Source organism: Talpa occidentalis, unplaced genomic scaffold (genome assembly GCF_014898055.3).
Source record: "Talpa occidentalis isolate TD23 unplaced genomic scaffold, MPIMG_talOcc4v2.1 talOcc4.4, whole genome shotgun sequence".
Taxonomy (NCBI): domain Eukaryota; kingdom Metazoa; phylum Chordata; class Mammalia; order Eulipotyphla; family Talpidae; genus Talpa; species Talpa occidentalis.
Genome location: NW_023604295.1, coordinates 143,310,753 through 143,333,843, shown reverse-complemented (window position 1 = coordinate 143,333,843; position 23,091 = coordinate 143,310,753). Strand labels below are relative to the sequence as shown.

General features: G+C 47.0%; 1 protein-coding gene across 1 annotated transcript in view; it reads right to left on the bottom strand.

The window, feature by feature from the left end:
- The window catches only part of WWC2 (WW and C2 domain containing 2), a 140,688-nt gene that overhangs the window by 44,761 nt on the left and 72,836 nt on the right, over positions 1-23,091 (bottom strand). Inside the window, exons 3-6 of the mRNA XM_037526480.1 lie at positions 16,823-17,026; positions 15,996-16,072; positions 9,750-9,829; positions 1,185-1,314 (exon numbers count right to left, since the gene is read on the bottom strand). Coding sequence (XP_037382377.1) covers positions 1,185-1,314; positions 9,750-9,829; positions 15,996-16,072; positions 16,823-17,026 — 491 coding nt within the window. The remainder of the gene's footprint in view (positions 1-1,184; positions 1,315-9,749; positions 9,830-15,995; positions 16,073-16,822; positions 17,027-23,091) is intronic.

The window sequence follows — 23,091 nt, the reverse complement described above, 5'->3', positions numbered from 1 at the left end:
ATAGATCACTGTAGAAGAAAAAATACATGCAAGTGAAGTTTTGCACGTGTTATGTGTACATATTCTGGAGCAAGTCTTTGCCTGGGTCTGAACCCCGGTCCTGCCGTTAATCAGTTGTGTGACTTTACATAAGTTAGTTATCTTCTCTGCACTGCAGTTTTCTAGTCTGTGAGTTGAGGATAATAATTGCACATATCTTCAGGGTGGCTGTGAGAATTAAAGGAACTATTTCCACCCAAGGCAGGCGCCAAGTCATTACTCACCAGCATGTGCTATTATTACTGCTGTCTTTTCTATTTGATCTCTTGCAAGTCATTTCGAAATTTCCCAAATGTAAAATTATCTGGGTTCAAGAACATTTGCCTATTTACAATATGAAAACAGCAGTTTGAAGCTGACATGGAGGAGTGGAATATGGCGTTTAGACACAGAGGTTCTACTGAGAATGCAAACATCGGCCGCGGCTGTGCTGTTTTCCCAAACACAGACTGAGCCCTTACTGAGCTAAGTAGAGAACTCCACCTCTCTGAAACACAGAGAATTCCCAGTGCTTGTGATAATTATGGGATGGAGGCGGGGGAAGAGATACATGCTTAAAAAAAAAAACCTTGACTCTCCTCTGCTCAGGATGGATATTCAAATGACCTGGGGTCCCTTGAAGCTAAGACCCAAAAGCTGAGACTTGTACAGGTGTGAACAGCCTTCCTAAGGGGACCATAGAGACCCCAGGTGGGCCAACATTACCCCCCTCCACCCTCCAGCCCCCAGTGAGCCCCTGGAGTCACCTGGGCTCGGGAAAGCCTTCTTAAGCTCCTCACATCCCTAACGGGTGACAACTGACAGACCCTGTGTGTGCCCTGGGCTGGGGACCACTGCTTCAGCCTGCTCACCTGGGTCCCACGTGCAGTGAGCTCCCGGGTGCACACAAGAGGCTGAGCTCCTATGGGCTCTGGGATCCACCACCCACCATCTCAAGGGCCACGTAAAGCCTGGCTTCAAATAAGCCCATCAGAACCCGGGAAACAGTCTGGTCTTCTCTGAGGCAGCAGGTGGCCTCAGCGCCCATAACAATCTCCCGCAGATGAAATTCTGTACGAGGGGGTGGCGCGTGATGAAGGGACCCCGGCTCGCAGGGAGAACTCCTGCTCGGAAGACAGTGATTTGACTTATGCTCCACAACGAACCTGCATCAGGTCTTGTTTTTCTTTCTCTCCTGAGCTAATGGCCTTCCTGATAGATTTCAGTTCGGTTAGAATGGCCTTGGCTTCACTGAGTTCGTAGCCGCTCTGGCCTCCAGACATTTTTTTATCAATCCTGTTAAAAAAGGAAAAAAAAGAAGTCAGAGAACGCCAGCGTACAAACGAGTAGGAGCTGGTCTCTAGGCTGTCTCAGCCGCGGGTGGTCTTCCCACTGGACTCTCACGCTCCAGAAACCCGCGCTCACGCCCACGCCACCGCCTCTCCTTTCCCTGCTGCCGGCTCGGCTGGACCCCCCTCCCGGCCCCCACACACTCCTGTCTCATTTCTCATCATTCACGGGCTCAGTCCTTTGTCCTCAGTCTGTCCGAGGGAAACCACTTCTGGCCGATCCCCAGTGGCCTCGGATGCTGCCCTTGCTCTCCACCCTGATGGGCGCAGGTCACAGGGGTGATTTCGCAGGAGGACCGAAAGTCCAATGACCTGGACAACCTCAGGACTTGCGCCTGCAGCCTCGGCCACACGCTGTGCAGCAACACCCAGCAGGGGACCCCAGGGGCGCAGTGCTTCTCATTTCTGCCAGGAGCAGCCGCAGCATGGGGCTCGGTGGCTGGCTGATTACCTCCTCCTAGTACCTGGGAAGTATTGATTCTGGTTTTAAGAGGGTTGTGAGTGGAGCTAAAATTGCTTGCCTTGCTGAACGCGCTCAGGTGGAGGGACAGATGAGCTCACCTGTCAGCTACGGCGGAGGGCGAGTATCCTGCCCCTGCAGTGTCCTGTCCTGCAGGCCCACCTTCCAGCCACCCTCACAGCTCCCAGGGTACCTCCTGGCAGGGGACTTGGTGCCACCCAGGCCTTTGTGTTGGGGGGAGAGGGGCGGAGGCCCATCAGACCGCCAGGTGCTCTCTTAAAAATGGCCTAGTGCCTTCTCTGCTGCCACTCCCTGGTCTCCTAGTCACCTGCGCTGCCGGGACAAGCTTTTGCTTGTGGGGTGGGGGCTCTGCCTGGCTGCCCCCCAGATTCTCACCCAGAGAAACAGCACCTATCATACGGCAGAAAACTGGCTCTGGGCTCATTTGGCGAAAAACATTTCATAATTTATATTTATCTCAATGTGAAGGGTTGAATCCGAAAAAACAAAACAGTGCCGCCTTAACTCGCTTTTCCTAACACAGTTTACTTAGATAAATGCAGCTCAGTCGGCAATGTATTTCCTCAAGTACGACTGCCGTAAATATTTTATGCTGCTGAATAAGCAGTAAAAGCCTTAAAGAACCTTAAGAAAATAAATTTCATGATAATGTCATTTGAATAAAAGCAAAACCAACCAAATCACTGAACTAAACACCCGGTGGACTCAGTGTGCAAAGGGCCCCGGAAGCCTGCTGGTTGTTCTTCGCCAAATGAAGAAACTGAGTCAGAAGTTTATGCAAATTTAGCCCCTATAGTGCATGAATTCCGAACCAACGAAGACTGTCCTCGAAACAACGGGATCAGGCATGGCGCTCGCATGACTGTCATATTTAGAATATTTGATAAGAATGCTGGAAAGTACTTTGATGATCAGTTAATTCCATTTATTTGGGAAGGGATTTATCCATGAAATTTTTGGCACCCCGAAGTGCCAATGAAATATATCTAACAACTTAGTTGAGACAAAGGGTTTATTTTATCAAAAAAATTCTGAGGTTTCGTGCACTAGCGAGCAATGCCGTATCTCAAGCTGTGTCAACATGAATTTCTAAGGCCCAAGGAATTTCTTCCTATTTCAGTAAAGCCTTCAGAATTTCATTGAAAAAGAAATCTTTAATTCAGAAATAAACTTAGCATTTCAAAATGAAAGAGTATCATGAGCTGTTTTCAGATATAAACTTGAACATTTAAGAATAAAAGCAGGACTACTAAAAAAGAAAAACTCCTGTCGCTGGTGACAACACGGATGGAACCGGAGGGGGTGATGCTAAATGAAATCCGGGGAGAGACAAATACCAGATGGTTCCTCACATATGTGGAACACAGAGACACAAAGCACAGGACCAGGTAAAACCAAGCCAGTAACAAACCCCAGAAATCTGACTCTGGAATTGCAGCTGCCAGAGGGGGCGGGGGGGGGGGGGGGGGAGGGACAGGCCGGAGCTGGATGGGCCCCGGGTCCTGGGGGGGGTGGTGGTGACACGCCCGGCAAAGGGTGTGATCCTCTTCCTGTGAATCATACACAGCTGGGAAGACAGTGTTACCTCAATAAAAAAATGAATTCAATACATTAAACAAGAGAGAATAACTACCATAAAAACAGAATTAAAAACAGACTAGTTTATGGCTGCTAATTTCAAACTAAATGACCGGGTTCGACCCACATGGTGGCAGAACAGAGAGGCTGGCATCACCTTTCCCCCTAAAAACATCTATAAAGACAGTATTTGCTCAAAAGGAGACTTGAAAGCTCCCTGCCAGGCCCAGGACTTTCCCACGGAGGACTTGGCACTAGGCTCTGGCTTGTTGCAGGGAAGTTCGGGAGGACGTGAAGGAGAGAGTGGCAGGGAGAGCAGAGGGTGCAGTCGGTGGACTGAGCAGGCGGGCCCAGGCCCCGGGGCGGGCACTGCAGACTTCCCTGGAGGGCTGTTCAGAAAAGGAGTCAGTCACCCCGCCTGGGATGTCAGGAACATCAGGTCCTGCGGCCAGGAGGCTCTCCCCCCACACAGAAGTAAGTGAGCACAGGCCCCGCAGAGCCAGGCGGGGCTGCATCAGCTCACAGCAGAGAGACGCCCTGGAGAGACACAAGTCACCAGCCCCTTGGAAAGCAGCAGCCGGGGCTCCGGAGCTGGCAGCCCTGGGCCCTCAGAGTGGGGGCTACTGAGCTGGCGGCTACTCTGGCGCCCTTTCTGCTGCACAGGCAGACAACGCACACACATACCTCCTGCTTGCCAGGCCCAGTGAGTCCCGAGTGTGAGCTCTGTGGACCAGAGAGGACCCCGTCGCCAGGTGATGGAACTCCAGAGAGCTCCATCCACAGGAGAAGGGAGCAGAGGGGTCGGGGAGGCAGAGGTCACCGACCTCACTCCCCAACAGAACTGAGATCAAGTATTTAAGCCCCAGAAACCGTTCCTGCCCCCACCTCATGCCAAGGTGAACTAGCAAGAGAAACAAACAGAAAAAAGCCTGGAGCTCCTCAACCACAAAAATAGCATCTACCCTTAGCACACACGCGCAGGAAGCAAGGGACATCTGAACACAAGGTGGAAAAGCAAAGGATAAGAGAAGATGTGGGACATGCACACAGGATACAGAAGTCGAGGACCGATCAGACGAAGAAGTTGAAAGAACAAATATTAAAAATGCTAAATGAGCTGCTGGAGCACTGTTTACAATAGCTAAGCTTTGGAAACAACCCAAATGCCCAAAAATAGATGACTGGATCAAGAAGATGTGGTCCATATACACCATGGAATATTACTCAGCATTCAAAAAAGATAAACACATGCCATTTGCAGCAACATGGATGGCGCTGGAAGGGCTCATGCTCAGCGAAATAAGCCAAAAAGAAAAAGAAAAATACCGGATGGTCTCACTCATAGCAGGAATCTAGAAAACTTAAATAAGGGACCAGGAAAATGAATAACTTTAAGAAAGTGAAAATCAAAATCAACAAAAAACTATGAACTAGAGACACTTTTAGGGGGGCGGGGCGGGAGGGGAGGGATTGGGGTCAGAATGGGGGGGCTGCAATTGTATGGGGAATATAACAATAAAATTTATTATTTAAAAAAAAAATGAGCTGCTGGAAGGTTAGTCAAAGGCAGAGAGGCACGTGCAAGATTGTAGAAAGGAGCTGGAAGAGTGGAGCGAGTTCCTCACCAGAACCACTGGCGGCATTAAAAGAACACAAAGGGAGACTCTGAAACAAGGACATATCTAGAAAGTGCTTTAAATAGCATTAAACTGGTAGAAGAAATAATTTCAGAAATAAAAGACTCAAATGTAACAAACCACTCAATTAGGAAAAGAGAGACACTCGGAGAAACAGCAGACTCACTTTAGAAGAGGAAACATCAAGACAATGGGCATTCCGATTTCCCAAACCTAAAGAATGAATTAAACATGATGTCCAAGAAGCAGAGAGAACACCCACGTTTCTAAATATAAAATGACCTGCACCAAGACACGTCACTGTCAAGTTATCAAAAATCAAAGACAAAAAAAAAAATTTACAGGAAGCTTAGGATAAAGACAATTTACAGTGGATTCCAAATCAGGCTTCCCTGAGATTCCGTCCCCGTCTCCAGCAAGAAGGTGCTCGCTGTCCTGGAAGAAAAGAACTTCCAGCCAAGGAGACCCTATCCTACAAAATTATCATTCAAAATAGGAAGGCGAAAGTTTCCCCCTGATGGTAGTAGAGTTTATCACCACCACACCTGGCCTTCAAGAACTGTTTCTACAAGAAAATAAACCAAAACACAAAACCCCGAGTAAAATGACAACAGGAATATAAAATCAGACGCTTGAGCGAGAATACGGAGAGTCAACAACAAAATACTAAATGGGAGGGAGAAACGGGCATGACCCGCAGAGGTAAGCGCCAGAGGGCTGACTCCAGCTCATCGAGGGCTTTTTTAGACATAGTGAGTCACGCATCATTCCTTGGTAATCACAACCAAAAATCTAGAACTTTCGAGGCACACAAAGAAACGAAGAAACTGATAGAATCACTGGGGGGAAATACCCTGCATGAGAGACCTGAAGAACAAACATCGTGAACATGGCCAGATTCCCTAAAGCTACTTACAGATTCAATGTAATACCTATCAAAATCCCAAAGACTTTTTCAAGGAAATCGAATAATTATAAAATCTGTACGGAGCCACGAAAGGTCCCAAGTGGCTCCACTTAACTCCATACACAAAAATCCAAAATTGATTCAAGAGCTAGAGATAAGAACCCAAACCACAAATTACTTGAAAGAAAACACAGGGGGGCGCACTCGGGACGCCCCGCACGGAGATGCAAGTGGGGACACCCTTCCAATGGCGGGGAAACAAAACGGGAGTCAACATCAGGATTACGTCCATTTTGTATCTTGAAGAAATCATCACAAAGACAAAAAGGCAAACTATAGAATGGGAGGAAATACCTGCATGTCACACATCTGACGAGGGGCTGGTTCCCAAGCTACAAAGTACTAAGACAATCCAACAACACGAAAACAGACAACCCAGCCAAAAAAATGGGCAAAAGACCTAAATACATATTTTTCTAAAGAAGCCATTCAGATAGCCCCGGATCTGGAAAAATGGGGGCCATCGCTTAGCCACGTGAGATGCCACCTCACCCCTGTGAGCATGGTCCATATCACAAAGGATGGAAACAACGCACGTTGGCGAGGATGTGGCAATAAAGGGCCCTTTGTCCACTGCAGGTGGGGGTGCAGGTGGGCGCAGCCTCTATGGAGACCAGCATGGACAGGTCCTATGAAAATAAAAATGGATCCACCCTGTACGATCCAGCAATACTTCTGCTAGGTATTGTCACCCCAAAAAACAACAACAACAAAATAACTTCTCATTGGGACAGACTCACGTACACCTGTGTTCACAGCAGCACTGCCCACGACTACCAAGGCAGGGCAAAAGAACAAAATCGATTAAAAAATTTAAGAAACTCCACAATTTCTGCAAAAAAACCCAAATGAAGCGATGGAAAGTCTTAACTCTCTACCACTCAGCCCAACGTCACGGGTGACACGAGCAAGCCGGCAGCGCATGGTCTTTGCTCCTGTCCTCCGGCTTTCCTCTACTCCATGCTTCTCCTGTCCTCCTCCACTACCATCTCCCGCCTCCACTCTCTCCTCCACCCTACCTGAACATAAAGTAAAATACAGCATTATTCACTGATCTTTAAAACAAAGTACTATGCTTTTTGTTCTTCAGTTGGGATGCGCTCTTTCATACTGTCCCCTGAAATTTTTTAAATGGTTTTGGTTGGTGTGTACTCTGTAATTAATTTGTTCCCCGTATCTTGGTCTCTTTTGAAAGGAAAGAGGTTACATTTGCAGGTTTTTTCCTGGAAAACATGAGCGCCCAGAGCTAGCGTGCACGGGCCGTGTGCAGTGTCTGTCTGTCTGTCTGGCTGGCGCTTCCTTATCTCCCACCTTCCAGCGCTGAGCCAGGGGCGGCAGAGGGGAGCGGCCACGTGCCCGCTATTCTGCCAGTGAGGCCAAAGTCAGGCTCGGGACCGGGATTGAAGAGAATAACGGAGAGAGAAGGGGGCGCTCCCTCACCCAGCACCCAGTCCGGGCCCGGCAAAACTGAAGCCGGAGTTAAACTACGTTATAATGCCGGACTCCACAAAAATAGTCCATTGTGCTGTGAATAAGTGAAAGGCCGCAAAGGCCTTGGTGGGATTCTATTTAAATCTTGCCCTGAAATACATTTTCTGTTCCAACTCGCCATGAAAGCCCCTGTCTGGTATCAGGGATGGGGTTCCCTGGAAAGTGTGGTCTCCGGGTTCAACTGTGCTTCAAAGTTGGAGCAGCTCAGCCGCCAAGCCTGGCAGGGAAGCGGCTCTGTGCTGTCTGCGGCTCCGCCGGGCGGCCAGGGCTCCCTGTCGGCTCTGCCACCTTCCTGCCCTGCCCCCGAGGGATGAGAACGGCTGCGGGAGGAGGCCCGGATTTCTACAACAAATGTCTATTGTTTTCCTGTGGAATGTTATTGACAGATTCCTAAACATGCCTTAGATTCCTATAAAACTTGCTAGCAAGCAAACTGCTTTAAAACAATACGGCATTGTTACATCAATATAACAAAAACAGCAAGCACGGCCAGGGCCTAATCCTCAGGTGGCGGCAGGAGCTATAATTGCACGTGCCTTAAGGACGTCTAACGAATGGCGAAGACTCTGGCACTCCTCAAAGCCCTGTTTCCCCTCCGCTCCCACCCCAAAGCCCCCCTCACTGTGACTGAACATCACACTCCCGTCACTCTGGGCCCGCTCAGGCCTGGGGGAGCTCTGCCACCGGGGGAGTCTTGGAACAAAGTCAGACCCGAGAAGCACCTGGGGTCTCCCACGACCCACCTGGGGGACCAGAAAAGGCAAGTTTTTAAGAGCCCCTCAGGTTACCCTAAGAGGCCGTGAGGCCTGAGGACCACGAGGCTGGGCGACTGAGAGGACAGCAGGCCACGGCCACTGACTGCGGACTGGCGTGGACCCGTGGTGTCCCCCACACAACTCATCACCCTGACACCCAGAGCAACGGCCTGTGAGTGTCTAGTCAGCAAACACACAGGCTCTGCGGCTATGTGGAGGGGCGGGAAGAGCTATGTAGGGGGTGGGAATGTTAGGGGGAAAAGGCTGTCCCAAAGCAAATTCCATATAGGCTTTGTGGACTCCACCCCCACCCCAGGTCAAAGCCAAAGACACTGGGAACTCCAAATCCCATCACCACCCAAGGGAAGGTGGCTGGGACCTGAGAGTGGGGTTAAGCAGCCAGGTGGATATAAAAGGCAGACACATGGACTTCGGGGGACCCCATTTTGGCTCTCCACCAGCTCGCAGCGTCCGGCCAGCCCTGAGAGTGACTTTGGGTTTCCAGGTCGTCGGATCGGGTAGGACGCATTAAAGACTTTATTTCCCTATTTTCTCCCTGAGTTGTACATTTTCCTTATTTCCTTTCCTCTTGTAAATAAGCTTTTTATTAACCTTTTTGCGTGTGTCTGTAGTAGAGTATTCATAAGTCCCTTTAAAGCGCGCGGGTGAGGACCCACAGCCAGGAACCCGTTTAATATCGGGGTTGCTCTATAACAGGAAGAGCACGAGCCCCCCGGGAGGCTCCCTGCACTGCCCCAGCCTGTGCCCTGGGAGGGAGCAGCCAAGTCCTGCCCTAGCAGCCTCTGGTCAGGCAGTGCTGAGACCCACAGGCTTCCTCCCTGGAGCAGACGCCCAGGGGTGGGGGTGGCAAGTAGCAGGGAGTCTCCCTGGGTCTGGGGTCCGTCAGCAGGGAGAACTGTGGCTTCCAGGGACGGGGAGCTGGGCAGGGATTCCTAGCGGGGCAGGGATTCCTGCCACCCCATGTCATCTACGCTTCCACCTCGAGGGCCAGGCCCAGGCTGTGGCACAGAGAGGCTGGACGTGAGGACGTGGTCAGCCCCTCTGCTGACTCCTGCCTGGCCCCTGAGCTCTGCGGTGGGACTCAGGGCGCGCGTGGGGCCGCAGAGAGTGGGAGGGAGGCCTGGCCCAGGCCCGGGGCCGATGAGCCAGGTGGGGGCCCATACCCCGGCCCTCTCCTCAGCCCCTCAAGGCAGGGAGCCGCAGTGGAGTTTCTCATTCGGGTTTCTTTGGCTCTCCAACGACTGGTAACAGCTTCAGCCCTTTCAGAGTGTATAGATTTCCCCAAGTTTTGGTTTTGTGGGCTGATTGCTTTCTCGGCTTTTGGTGAGAGCTCTGAGCTTTTGACTTCACGCTTCGGGGAGAAATCGCTGAGGGAAGCCGGGGCCTCCGCTTCCGCTGGCGTGAGGGGCCCTGAGCCACGCTACCGGCCGGTGTCGGTGTTTTGGTACTTACTGTTGCAGCGTTTCAAAGCCTTGTTCTTTGTAGAGCAGCTCTTGCTTCATCTGCGAGAGTTCCCTCTTCAGCTTTTTAACCTTTTGTGAAAAATCAATGTAAATATGAATGTTTGTAAATAATTAGCAGCACTGCTTTAAAACATAATCCGTTAGTGAGGAATTAAACACACAAACACGGCCGTCAGCTCCACTGTCCCTCCACCCACTTCTCCTTGACGTACGCCCCCCGGCAGCTACATCAGTCGTGCCCGACCGCCAGCGCCACGCAGGGTGGTGAACACATGCCCTCTTCCTCCATCTCGCAAAATTCCTTCGAGCAGGACACAACCAGCTCTATTTTGTGACAAAAAGCCAGAAAGGGAGGGTCAGAAATTTTAATGTATTTATCTAGATTACTTTTTTGCAGGGACACTGTGTGACCAGAAGCCCCGGACCCCACACCCACCACCAGGGCGCCCCCGGCCCCGTACCCCTTCCTGTCTTCTCCCTCCGTCTCCCCACCTGTGGCCTCGACTCCACAGCCAGACGTACAGGGTTTGTTATTCTCATTTGGCTTTGCCTGACCTTCGCTTTCTCTAGAGTCCACACGCAAGGAAGGCTGTGATGGCGCTCCTCCTCGCCAGCACCTCAAACCGAGGCGTCTCTGGCTCTGCCAGGCGGTTTGCAGCTTTCCTTTGCCGAGCCCCAGGCCCTGTGGCCGCCCTCAGCCTCCCCAGGGTCCAGGCAGGAGCTGCCTCGGGGCTTCTGCACGTGCTGTTCCCGCTGGCTGGGAGGCTTTTCCCCAGAGCTGCAGCCACTGGCCCACCTTACCTCTGCAAACAGGGCCTGTCCCTCCGCCCCACCCGGACAATACGCTGATAAACTTTTTCAAGAGCTGAAATTCCCTGTGAGATTTGACTGCCTGTTCCCGTGGGAATGTACGCGCATTCACACCAGTTGCACCCCGAGCTTCTAGAACAGTACCAGGCACACAGTAGTGATCAATAAATATTTGTTGTCGAACTGATCAAAAAGAAACAGTTTTTCCTGTTGGCAGATATAGTCCACGGAGACAGCAATAGTAAAATTTGACAGGTGAGAAAAACAGGCCCCGGCTGGGTGAGTCACGAGCTGACGGGTCTTCACAGGGAGAGCAGAGACTTTACTTTTATTTACTAAGTAATTGTCTTTTTTTTTTTTTTAAGATTTATTTATTTATTTATTTATTTATTTATTTATACAAGCACTGGGTACAGTCAGAAGCGTGGGAGGGTGAGAGGATTCACCAGAGCCAGAGCGGGGAGCAGAGCAGGCAGACTAACGAAGTACACTGCAGAGGGGAGCAGCGGGTGCGGCAGGAAAGGTCTGCATGCCATGCGGGACCCTCACGGCAGGAGAGGTCTGCTGCGCCATGTGGGTATCTCCACGGCCGGCAGGGATCGAACCGGCACTACAGAAGCTGCGGACAGCTTCATAGCGCTGTGCTCAACCCGCTGTGCCACCAGGGAGGTCCTGTTCTCTTATTTCTTAAGCATCAATTTTATCTTCCTTGTCATTTGCTGAGTCAATCTTTACAGACATCTGTCAATTTTATTATTTTAAGAAACAAATTTTTCTTCTGTTGACCCCATCAGAGTCCTGTGTACTCGCCAGCAATGCCTCCCCTGACTGCATTGCTCCTTCTCCTGTCTGGGACTCACCCTGCTGCTCTGAGGAGGAATTCATTGCTCACCATCTGAAGACTACGATTTCCAACAGATCCACTTAAGGCTTTAAGTTTGTCTCTGCTTCTCTCCCGATGCCGCGAGCACCACTGACCATGGGCAGGACAGGGCTCCCCGAGTCTTTCCACTGTGCGTGTCCTATTCCAGCCCCAGCACAGGGTGCCGTGCCGCATTTATGGTCACGCCTCTTGACTCCTCCAATCCATGACACTTCCTCAGTCTTCCCTTGTCTTCCGTGACCTGTGAGTTTTGAGTAAGTCAGACGCCCTGTAAAGCGTGTCCTGTGTCTGCCTGATGCTGTTCCGCACAGTTAGACGAGGTCACAGGCCCTGGGCAGGCCGCCTACGAGCCCATGTGTCCCTCCTGCCGCATGACATCTGGACACGTGCCACCAGCATGACTAGCACTGGTGACATTAGCCTTCATTACTTGGTTGCAGTGATATCTGACAGGGTTCTTCGCTATCATTTGCCATTTTTCTCTCTTCTGACTCTGCTCATCAGAAATAATCACTCAATCCAGCCCAGACTCAGGAAGAGAGGAGTATCCAAAAAATTAGCAGGGCCTCCCCAGTGGCGCAGCAGGTTGAGCGCAGCACTGTGAAGCTGTCTACAGCCTCTGCAGCACGGGTTTGATACCCGGCCAGCCAGGGAGCTACCCACATGGTGTGGCAAACCTCTCCTGTTTTGCCCACTGCTCCCCTCAGCAGTGTTTCCAGTCCATCTACCTGTTCTGCTCCCCACTCTGTCTCTGGTGAATTCTCTCACCCTCCCGCACCTCTGACCCCAGTTCTTGTATAAATAAACAACTCTTTAAAAAAAATAAATTAGGCAGAGTAAGAATCAATAATCATAACATAGAACAACTCCAACAATATTTCATAGTAAGAATATTTTTTTTAAAGATTTATTTATTTATACAAGCACTGGGTACAGTCAGAAGCGCAGGAGGGCGAGAGAATTCACCAGAGCCAGAGCGGGGAGCAGAGCAGGCAGAAGGACCGAAGGACACTGCTGAGGGGAGCAGCGGGCGGCAGGAGAGGTCTGCGCACCATGTGGGATCATCCTCCGGTGGTCGGGGAGCAGCCGGGGATCGAACTGGCGCTGCCGAGGCCGCGGGCAGCTTCGCAACCCAGCGCTCAACCGCTGCGCCACCAGGGGAGGCCCCCATAGTAAGAATATTAATAAAAATATTAATTTTTTGTAATAAAAGTTCCATAACACCACCACCCCACACCCCGCCCAAATATCTTCTTTTCAGACTGTGCTTAACCATGGGTAACTGAAACCATGGAAAGCCAAACTCCGGATAGGGAGGATAACAATACTAGCTTTATTCTGATTGGACTTTGGTATTGTTTTTTGTTTCCATCTTTTTATTTATTTATTAAAGATTTATTTATTTATACAAGAACTGGGGTGCAGGTAAGAAGCGCGGGAGGGTGAGAGAATTCACCAGAGCCAGAGCGGGGAGCAGAACAGGCAGACGGACCGAAGACACTGCTGAGGGGAGCAGCAGGCGAGGCAGGAGAGGTCTGCGCGCCATGTGGGGTTCTCCCTGGCCAGCGGGGAATTGAACCGGTGCTGAAGCAGCTGCGGACAGCTTCACAGCGGGGCGCTCAACCGCTGCGCCACCAGGGAGGCCCTGTTTTCAGCTTTTTAATTCTGACTCTTTCATACCCTTGTTTTAGGTGTCTCGTCACCATCAGCCAGGAAGGCTTGTCTCTCCAAATCCCTTTCTGTTAATCTCTGTCTTTTTAACCAGAGCGCTTAATCCAGTATTATATAATTCTAATACTGATGCATTTGGGTGTCATTTTACCCTCTTATATTAGACTCTTCCTTTGGTTTTCCTTTTTTCCTTTTTAAAGAATTTCCAGTGGTGGAGGACTGTGGTGCCACGTGTCACTCTCTAATTTTGTCTTAAAACATCTTTATTTCATCCAAGTGTGTGAGAGATGGTTTGCTGTGTATAAAATCCTGGTTGTTGGCTATTTTCTCTTAGGACACTGAAAGCATCACGCTGTCACTTTATTGCCACCGCTGGTGTGGACTAACCAGCTGTCTCTAGCTGCTGGAATGCCACGAGTAACCTTTCTTCTGGCAGCTTGGAATTTTAACGATCAGGAGATAAACTGATAGAAACCCCACTTCGTTCTTTTTCATATACCCTTGGCCACTGGCATCATATGTTCCTTACTCAAATTTTCAATTCCTCCTTTATTTCTTGAGACATATTCAATACCCATATATTTTATTCTGTATCTAAAATCAACAAAACCGGAAGCATTTGAAGATCCGAGTCTACCGTCTGTTTGGTCCTGTCAGTTCCTATTAGTGGTGAGACCTCAATGATGAGTCTCTGTGTGGACTGGAGTTTGGAGGTAGGCGCTCGGGTGCTTGGCGCTTTATGGAGAGGAGGTGCAGGGCAGGCGTGTTCCGCACGGGGGCTGTGACCTGCAGGCGCCCGGGGGCACAGCCATCTGCCCAAACTGGGCATAGGTCCCTCTAACTGTTCAGCTCGGATTCCCCAGACCATCCAGGTAGGTGCGAACTCCAGCTGCAAACCTGTGTGAGCCACCGATGGCAATCAAGTCAAAGGCTGAAAGGCTTCCTTTACGCAGCACGGCTTTTCCAAACAGGCCACTTTCCTGACTGCTTGCTGGAGGGAATGGTGGTGTATAATGTTACGTATGTATTTTTAAAGTCCTTAGCTTTTCAAAATACTTAGTGAAGTATTTACAGATGAAATGACATATTATCCCAAACTGTCATTTAAATAATTCAGTGCAGTGAACAAAGGCAGCCCCATACTACTGAAGGCACGGGGGAGAGCTCTGGAGTTCAGACACAATTAAGCAGAAGGGGCCCTGATAAAATATCCCAGGAGTTCAACTGGGATTTTGAAGAGCTTTGCCCTAAAAGAAAGGGTAAGCTGGTAATAGACCTACACGTCACAAAGGAACAAAGGGCAGGTTCCAGATAACTCAAACCTCGATTAAATTAAAATTACTTGCCCTGGCCCAACTGCCCGCAAGGAGCAAAACCACAATACTCTCTAAAGGGTGAAATCACCCCACACCCCACAGTATCTTTTTCATATATAATATATGCCTCTTACTAAAAAGTAAGCAGTTATAAGAAGTCAAATATTTATCACAAATCAAGAGGAAAAAAATAGACCCAACAGAAGAATTCAACTTTTAGGAAATCTAGATAATTAAACAGAACATGAAATTTAAAAGTAACTCAAGTGATTGTGTTCCAAAAGCTATCAATGTTCAGAATTTGGGCAAGTAACAAGAAAAAAGAAAAAAATCAGATAGAAGTTTTAGAACTGAGAATACACGCAGTGAGATAAAGCTGAAATCAGCAAGAAAAGAAAGTCCCTGCTAGTTTAAAATTAAGCAATACACTCACAAGAAATCATAAAGAAGTTGGAAAATATCTTGAACTGATTAATAATGAAAATACAAAATTCAGAACTTGTGGAATGTAGACAAAAGCCATGTGCTCAAAGGAATTCTGGGCTTAAACGGCGCATATTTGAAAATGAGAAGGCCTGAAACTATTTGTCAGCATTCACTGGAGCTGAAGCCATGTATCTTTTTTGACACAGCAATTCTACTCCTGGTTGCATAATCAACAAAAAATGTACACATATGTGCACCAAAAGACACGGGTAATAGACATATATGTGAGAGTATAATTTTTCGTTATCAGCAGCTAGAAGAAAATACATGCTGCTGAATGCAGATCAACAGAGGAGATAAAGAAGTTCTGGTATGTGGACCAAAGTGAAATGCTTTACAGCAGTAGGAGCAAATGTGGGTTAATCTCGAAGTGCTTCCGAGCAAAGGAAGCCATCATATAACACAAATGGCAGCATTCCAGTCTGACAAAGTTCTAAGCGAGCGGACAGTTAACCTACGGTGCTGATGAGGTTAGTGTTGCCTCCCGGAGGAAGGAGAGTGGCGATGAGGGGCCTATGGGGACTGCTGTAGCGAAGGCCTGTCCAGTTCGTCACCTAGGTTTGGCTGCATGGATTTACTGACATGGTGAATAGTCTTTAACACTCCAGAAATCAAGGATAAAAAGTTTTGGCCTTAGTCATAGCTTCGTTAAAAAGGTTTAGGGTGTAGATGGGGAAACAACCCATGAGGAAGTGTGTGGAACTGTGAGTTTGACCTAGAGAAGAAACAACTTGAGGACAAGGATTGTGGGCCTCTCCAAGTACCAGGTTGTTTGACGAAAGAGCAACTAGGAGGACACACTGCAGCAGGAGGAAGGAAAGTGAGTTCCTGGGACTCAAACATCGGCTCACTCGTTGTGAGTAGTAAGACAGCCCAGGAACAGGGCACACGGTCTCAAGACGAGGACAACCCCCGCGCCGAACGCCGCCAGACAGCAGAAAGACCTTCTGTCAGGGGCAAGTGGGGAGGCTCGAAGTCTGCACAGAGATGGCAGTGATCTCACAGCCCCTCCCAACCCTTCAGATTCTGGGTGTATGTTCAATGCGGAACCACAACCAGAAAGCCTTACCCTTAATCGTGTAGTGGAGATCTCAGCTTTCAAAATATCCGGATCATATTTAGTACTGGATGAAGATCCTGAGAATACTTTTGAAGGAGAAAAAAAAGGGGGGGGGGAGTAACTTTTACAAGTTGCAAAGCGAAGTCCTCAGCTTAGAATGTGCAAACCCTACAAACACGATGGTACATACTTCGGGGGATAATTACCCAACAATTCCTATACTGTCGTTCGTCAGGCATCTAAATATAAAATGTAATCTTCAAATCTTTATAATTTTCTTCTAAAAACTCAGGAGAGGGGAATGTCATAAAGACCCTGGTGCTGGATTTCATCCTGGATTAGAGCTGCATAATCTGAGAGGGTCTTATTGCAGGTTCAGCGTAGAAGAACTTTCCCGACTCCACAGAACTTCTGTGTAGAGTAAGGAGTCCTTCTACACCTGTCAGCCTTCTGCCGACAAGGCCAGCGCCCTATTACTGATTTATGTGCTGAGAGTGAAGTGAATCGACTCTGGGGTCAACAGAAACTTCACTGTGACTGACAGTTCCAGCTCCTCCCCACCGCATTGGAGAGCAGCAAAAAGGGCTGTGATTTCCCTGCATCTGGAAAGGTAAAAATTAACTCATAAACAAATAAAAGGCAACCAGGCAGCGGGAGGAGCAAAAGGATCCATAATCCCCAATGAGGAGAGTTTTCTCTGGAGTGGGGTTGAGGGGGTTTGCTGAGGAATCGGCGCTGTGTGTGTCCTCGCCGGGCTTTGAGGGACTCCTACCGCCTCGGAGGGACAAGGCTCAGAACTAAACTCCGCCTCGTCTGAATGGCCCCCCTGTACTTACGGCTGGTGCGGGAACTTGACTTTTCCTTGTAGGCATCGTTTAATCGGACATATTCATCCAGCGCCAAGGCCAGCCTCTGCTCCTTCACGTGGTACAGCTCCTTCTGCGTCCTGAGAGCATCCTGGGCCACCGAGAGATAGTCCTTGAGCATCTTCTCCTGCTCCCCCCGCCACTGTTTTCTGGGATCTTCTATCTGTGTGGTTTCTGAAAATACATGAGGTGGGTTCTTTTTTACAACGTAATTATTTTTTAAAAGATCGTTCCAGCTTTGAAAAGAGCAGCCAGCTTAAATTCTTGTATCCTCTGAGGAGTGCATTAGCATTGGTGGAGCGGCTGCTCTAGAAATTTGCAACAGTTTTTGTTTTACTTCACTTGCTCTCTCTCAGCCCCTTCCAGGTCCCCGTCGGCAATTCACTCTCACCCTGAAGCCTCTGTACACAATGTCCACAGCCAGACCGGGTATTTCGAGATCTCTCTGGCACCCCAGGACCCAAAGAGCCGAAGTCCAGCCACTCATGCCAGCATTCAAGGCCCACAGGACCTGAACCCAATCGACTTTGCACAGGCCCGTCCAGGCCGCCCACGACACCTGGGCACCCACGGGCCGCGGCCAGCACCAGCTCACGGACAGGCGAGCGTCCACGGCAAGTGAAGAGCCCAAGAATAAACACTCGAAACATGCACCGACGACGTTATGTGGTTACTGCACATCTGCGGGCTGATACTCCTGGGGCTCGCCGCCTATGTTTCCTTTCTCCCCACTTCTAATAACTCGTTTCTAGTGTGTTTCACAAGGTGCGCGTCTGTCCAAGGCGGATTAGAAATTTAAAAACAAACTGGTTCTGGTTTGGTGACTACAGTTGAAAGTTGGTGTTTGGATTCGTACCTCTGCATAGTAGAATCACCGGTGTGCTCCAAACACCACTCAAATTCAGAAACTCGATTAGTTTCTGCAGTGGAACCAGGTGCTGGTGGATCCAAAGGCAGCCACCGCTTCTGTGGCGCGGTGCCCCGACTGCCCCTGGAGCAGGTGACTTGTCCTGATAAACAAGACACGGCGGGGGGTGGGTGTTGCTGAGACAAGGTTGCAGGAGGCTGGGGCTGGCCGCTCTCTCTCTCTCTGGCCGCCCTTCTTGGCTTTTTGCTTTCATGAAGCAAAGTGCATGTCGGCTAATCCATGGAGAGGTGCACATGGCAAAGAACAAGGCCCCCCCCCCACCAGCCAGCAGCCACAGAGGCCCCGGATCCTGCCAACACCGCCTGGAAGCGGGTCTCCCCGTCCTGCCTGCAGAGGCCTGTGGCCTGGGCGCACCTCAGGCGGACGCCTGCCGGACGCCTGGAGCCCACAGAGCCCACAAACCTGCCAGTGCTCAGGAGCCCCAGAACTGTGAGGTAATGAAGGGATTTTAAACTACTAAGTTTTGGGGTAATTTGTTATCATGAGATAACTGACTAACTAACCAAATAAGAGACACTACAAATTGTAAACACACATGAGAAACTTTTTAAGTATTTGTAAGTTACAAACAGGACACGTACCAGTGGTTCTCTCTCAAGTCTTCAGAGGTTTGACTGAAACATATTTCCCCACATACTGGGGACTTGACATACTTTCAATAAAATACTAATCAACAGCTCAACTGTCACAGAAATTTATTTGACGGACAAATAAAGTATAAGAGAAATAACAACAATAAATCGTCAGCATTTGCTTTGGCTAGTTCAGCAGACACATTCCAGGAGGCTGTGCACGACACAGGAGACTCAGCAGGAAGCATGCACATTTCTGAGACACCACACAGCTCAGACACAAGCTCCGAGAGGGGTCCCCAAGGCCCCTTGGAAGAGGGCGTCACTGAGCAGGGTTGTGCTTCATCTCCATCAGCTGTATTTGCCCCACAGATTTGTGAAGAGTATTTATTAAATGTAAATACTCAAAGCTACTATACAAATGTGGTGTTCTTTTATTAAGACCTGGTGGCCTTGGGAGATGCTGTACTATAATTCGATGCAATTTGCATATTGTTTACTACATAAAAGAACTGAGATGTCACATGCTGTTAAAATGTCACATGCCTCCAGGGGATTCACATTCCATCAGTGTTACAGACGTGGGACTGCTCCGAATTACAAGAGCTTATCGTGGAAGGAAGATAACATTGGAGGCTTCACAGGAATATTATTTCTGTCTGTTGTGCAGATTTCTATTCTTCCTGCTGTGCTCAGGAAGAATGAACGAAATGAATAACTTTCCTTATCTTGTCTTTTTAGAAACTATCTGCTGTTTATCTACTATCTGCTACTCCTACAATTGCTGACCATCTACTACGTGCATGGGGGAAAACAGACTTTCAGGAATGTTCCCTCTCGCCCGCAGAGGAAGTTACAAAACACAGGAGAAATTGTGACAAGTGAATTTGAAATATAACAACTATTTACCCACTAGAAAGTTGTAAAAGCCTTGCAGAAGGCTGGTTAAAGGCCAGGGCAGTTGAGAGATACTTCCTTCTCCCAAGGAGCTCCTGAACCTCCCAGCTCCGAGCCCACGCCAATCCCTTTTTCTTCAGTGACTGGTAAACTCTGTCATTCTTTGTGGAATGCAAGGTTGGTTGAACTTTCACAAATGAATGAAAATCACCCAATTAACACAGTAAGAGGAAAAATGATATTATCATCTTAACAAATGTTGAGGACTCACTTTACAGTATTCATACATGGTGTTCATTTGTGGTTAAAACAAGCACACACTTAGGGACTAGAACTAGAAGGATCTTTCTGCAACCTGATAAAGGGCATTTACAAACAATAAAACATTGTGGCTACTATCTTAATAGTGAGAGACCGAATGCTTTCCCTCTAAGATCAATAAAAGGGAAGAATATCTCCTCTCATCACATCTATTCAGCACTATAAGGGAGGGAGCTCCTTACACTGTGTAAAAGAAAAAGAAAATAAGGGTGTGGGGAGAAAAGGCTCCGACTGGAAAGGAAAAACAAAATTATTCCTTATTTGCAGAAAAAAGGATTTTCTATGCAGAAAAATCCAAAGACATCTATAAAAACAAAGTAAATTTAGCATGGTTACAAGATTAGTTATAAAAATCAACTGTATTTTTATAGACTAAACAAAAACAATTAGTGCGGTATTAAAAAATAAACTACCATGACAATAACATCCAAAAAAGAAAACTACTCAAGAATAAATTCAGCAAAATACATAGAAAACCGGTGAGAAGTAAAGGGGGGTAGTTAGTAGAAACTGTAACTTATTTTATAATTTATATAGAAATCCAAAGTCATATACTTGATTGGGAAAACAATATTGATAATGAACCAAGTTAGGGGATTTATAAGAGCCATTTTCAAGGCTACCACAAAGCTTCAAACCTATGTGGTATTAGCATAAGCTGGACATGTGTCCACAGACTAAAACAGAAAATGCTGGGATAGACCTTTACATAAACAACCAAGTAATTTCCAACAAAAGCAATGATCTGATCACATGGGGGAAGAATATCCTTTAAGAGAAATGTGTTTAAATGATAGGATATCTGTTCAGGGGAAAAAAAGAATGCATTTTGACCTTATAGCACACTAAAAATTAAGATTAATAGAAACTTCTACCATAAAAACTGAAAATCATAAAACAGAGGAGAAAGATTTTATGACTTTCAGGAAGTCAAAGAATTTTAGAGCACAAATGGTATGAATCACTTTTTTAAAAGTTAATTAAACTTAAAATTAAAATCTTCAGTTCTTGGAAAATCTGCTGTTAATCAAATGAAAACAAGCCACAGCCTTGGAGAAAATATTCACAATACAAAAGATTTGTAGATAGAATACATGAGGAACTTTTACAACTCAATAACCAGAGGGCAAATAACCAAATAAGAACATGGTCAACAGATTTGAACAGATACTTCACAAACACATACACAAATGGTAATAAACACATTAAGAGCTGGTGACATCACTAGTCATAGGGAAATACAAATTAAAACCACAGTGAGGCACCATTTCACACCCACTAAAATGGCAAAAATTTAGAGTTAACACCACGACCGAAACTCTTAAACACCGATGTCGTGAATAATAAATTGTGCAATCACTTTGCAAGACTGTGGCAAATTCTTGGAACAGGTAAGCCCACACATATGACATGGCCCAGTAGTTCTACTCCTGGACCTCTGCCCTAGAAATGAAGATATATTTTTACTCAAAGATGTTCCAAGTAGCTTTGTACATAATAACCAGAATGTGGAAACACCACCAACTGATGACCTAACTAATCCAGGTCTATCCACGCAATCAAACACTACTGGCCAGTAATAAAAAGGGTGAAAGGCCTGATTATGCAACTACATGAATGAATCTAAAACATGACTCAACCATAAGTTCACCCTGTGTTACTCCATTCCCATTCATGTCTATGACAGGAAAGGCTAATCGAGAGTGCCAGAAACTAAGCTGCCTGGGGTTGAAGAAGGAGTGACTGCAAAGGGGAGAGAGAAATTTTCTATAATGAAGAAGCTGCTTTAGCATGACTGTGGTGGCAATACTCTTAATGTGTGTATATTCTGTGGAATGTAAATTATGCGCCAATAGAGTTGATTCTTTGGTATCACTTAAAAATTGCATTAAAAAAATCAAAATGCCTAGAAATATCTAATAAAAATTGAAAGTGACTTCTATTCTGAAAAAAAACAAAAAAAAAACACACAAAACTGCAGAGAGAAACTAAAGAAAACCTGTATGAATGGCAGGTTATACCATATTCATGGTATTAAGACAGTCATCTTTCCAAATTGTCTATAGATACAATCTAAACTCAAAAAAAATCCAACAGATTCTTTTGAAGAATTTGATGAACTCATTCTAAAATTATATAAAAATGCAAGGAATCTAGACTAGCCAAACCTGAAAAAAGAACAGAGTTGGAAGACTTACACTACCTGACTTTCAGACTATCATCAAGTCACAGTGAAGTAAGTTCAGTGACCTGAGAGCCATAAACAGGCTCACCCTCATATAAAGTCAAATGGTTTTCAACTGAAGCTCTAACTCAGTGGGGAAATAATAATGGTGCTGCATCAACTTGGTGAGATATATAAAAGGGAAAAAAAAAAATCTCGACATTTAACTCATACCACACACCAATAATTACTCATATTGGTTCATACGCTTAAGCATGAAAACTAAAACTAGGAGAATATCTTCACAATCTTGGGGTATTTTTTGGATAAACACACAAAAAAATACTATGTAAAAAATAAAAATAAGTGATATACTGAATTTCATCAAAATTTTAAAATATTGCTCTTCCAAAGACACCAGTAAGTAAATAAGTAGACATGTCACAGGTTAGAAAACAAATATTCATCCTACATCTGATAAAAGACATATCTAGAAAATGTAAAGAATTCTTATTTTTTTTTTAAGATTTATATATTTACTCAAGAACCAGGGTACAGGCCAGATGCGCGGGAGGGTGAGAGGATTCACCAGAGACAGAGCAGGGAACAGAACAGGCAGACTGACGAAACACACTGCCGAGGGGCACAGCGGGCCAGACAGGAGAGGTCTGCCGCACCATGTGGGACCCTCGCCGGCTGGCCGGGATCGAACCGGCGCTGTGGAGGCTAAAGACAGCTTCACAGCGCTGCGTTCAACTGCCTGCGCCACCAGGGGAGTCCCTAGAAAATGTAAAGAATTCTTAAAAATCAACATTAAAAAGAGAGTGACCCAACTTTCAAAAAATAGTAGACTAGTAAAACATTTCACTAACAGAAAAATCCAAGATTAATAAACAAATGAAAATGTGCTAGAAGTTTTCAGTCATCAGAAAAATGCAAATTAAAACCATGAGACACCATTTTACTCCCACTCCAATGGTTACAGCATAAAGACTGACAATAGCAAACGTAAGTACCAAGTAGTGGGAACAGAAAACACCCAGCCACTTTGGAAAGCTGATGGCAGTTTCTTTCACAAGCTGCCCTCTGACCTAGCAACTGTCTTCCTAGGTATTTATCCCAATAGAAATACAAATACACATCCACAAAAAGACTTGTATAGGACTGTTCGTATTAGCCTTTTTCCTATAGGGGAAAACTACAAGCTGAATGGCAGAATGGCTTTAAAAGACTAATTTGTTCATACAGTGGGATACTCAGCAACTGAAAGGAATATACCTCTGATACACAAGAAGTATGGAGGAACACAAACACGAGGCTGGTGTATCTTTGTTTTAAAGTGTCTGTTTGGTGTCTA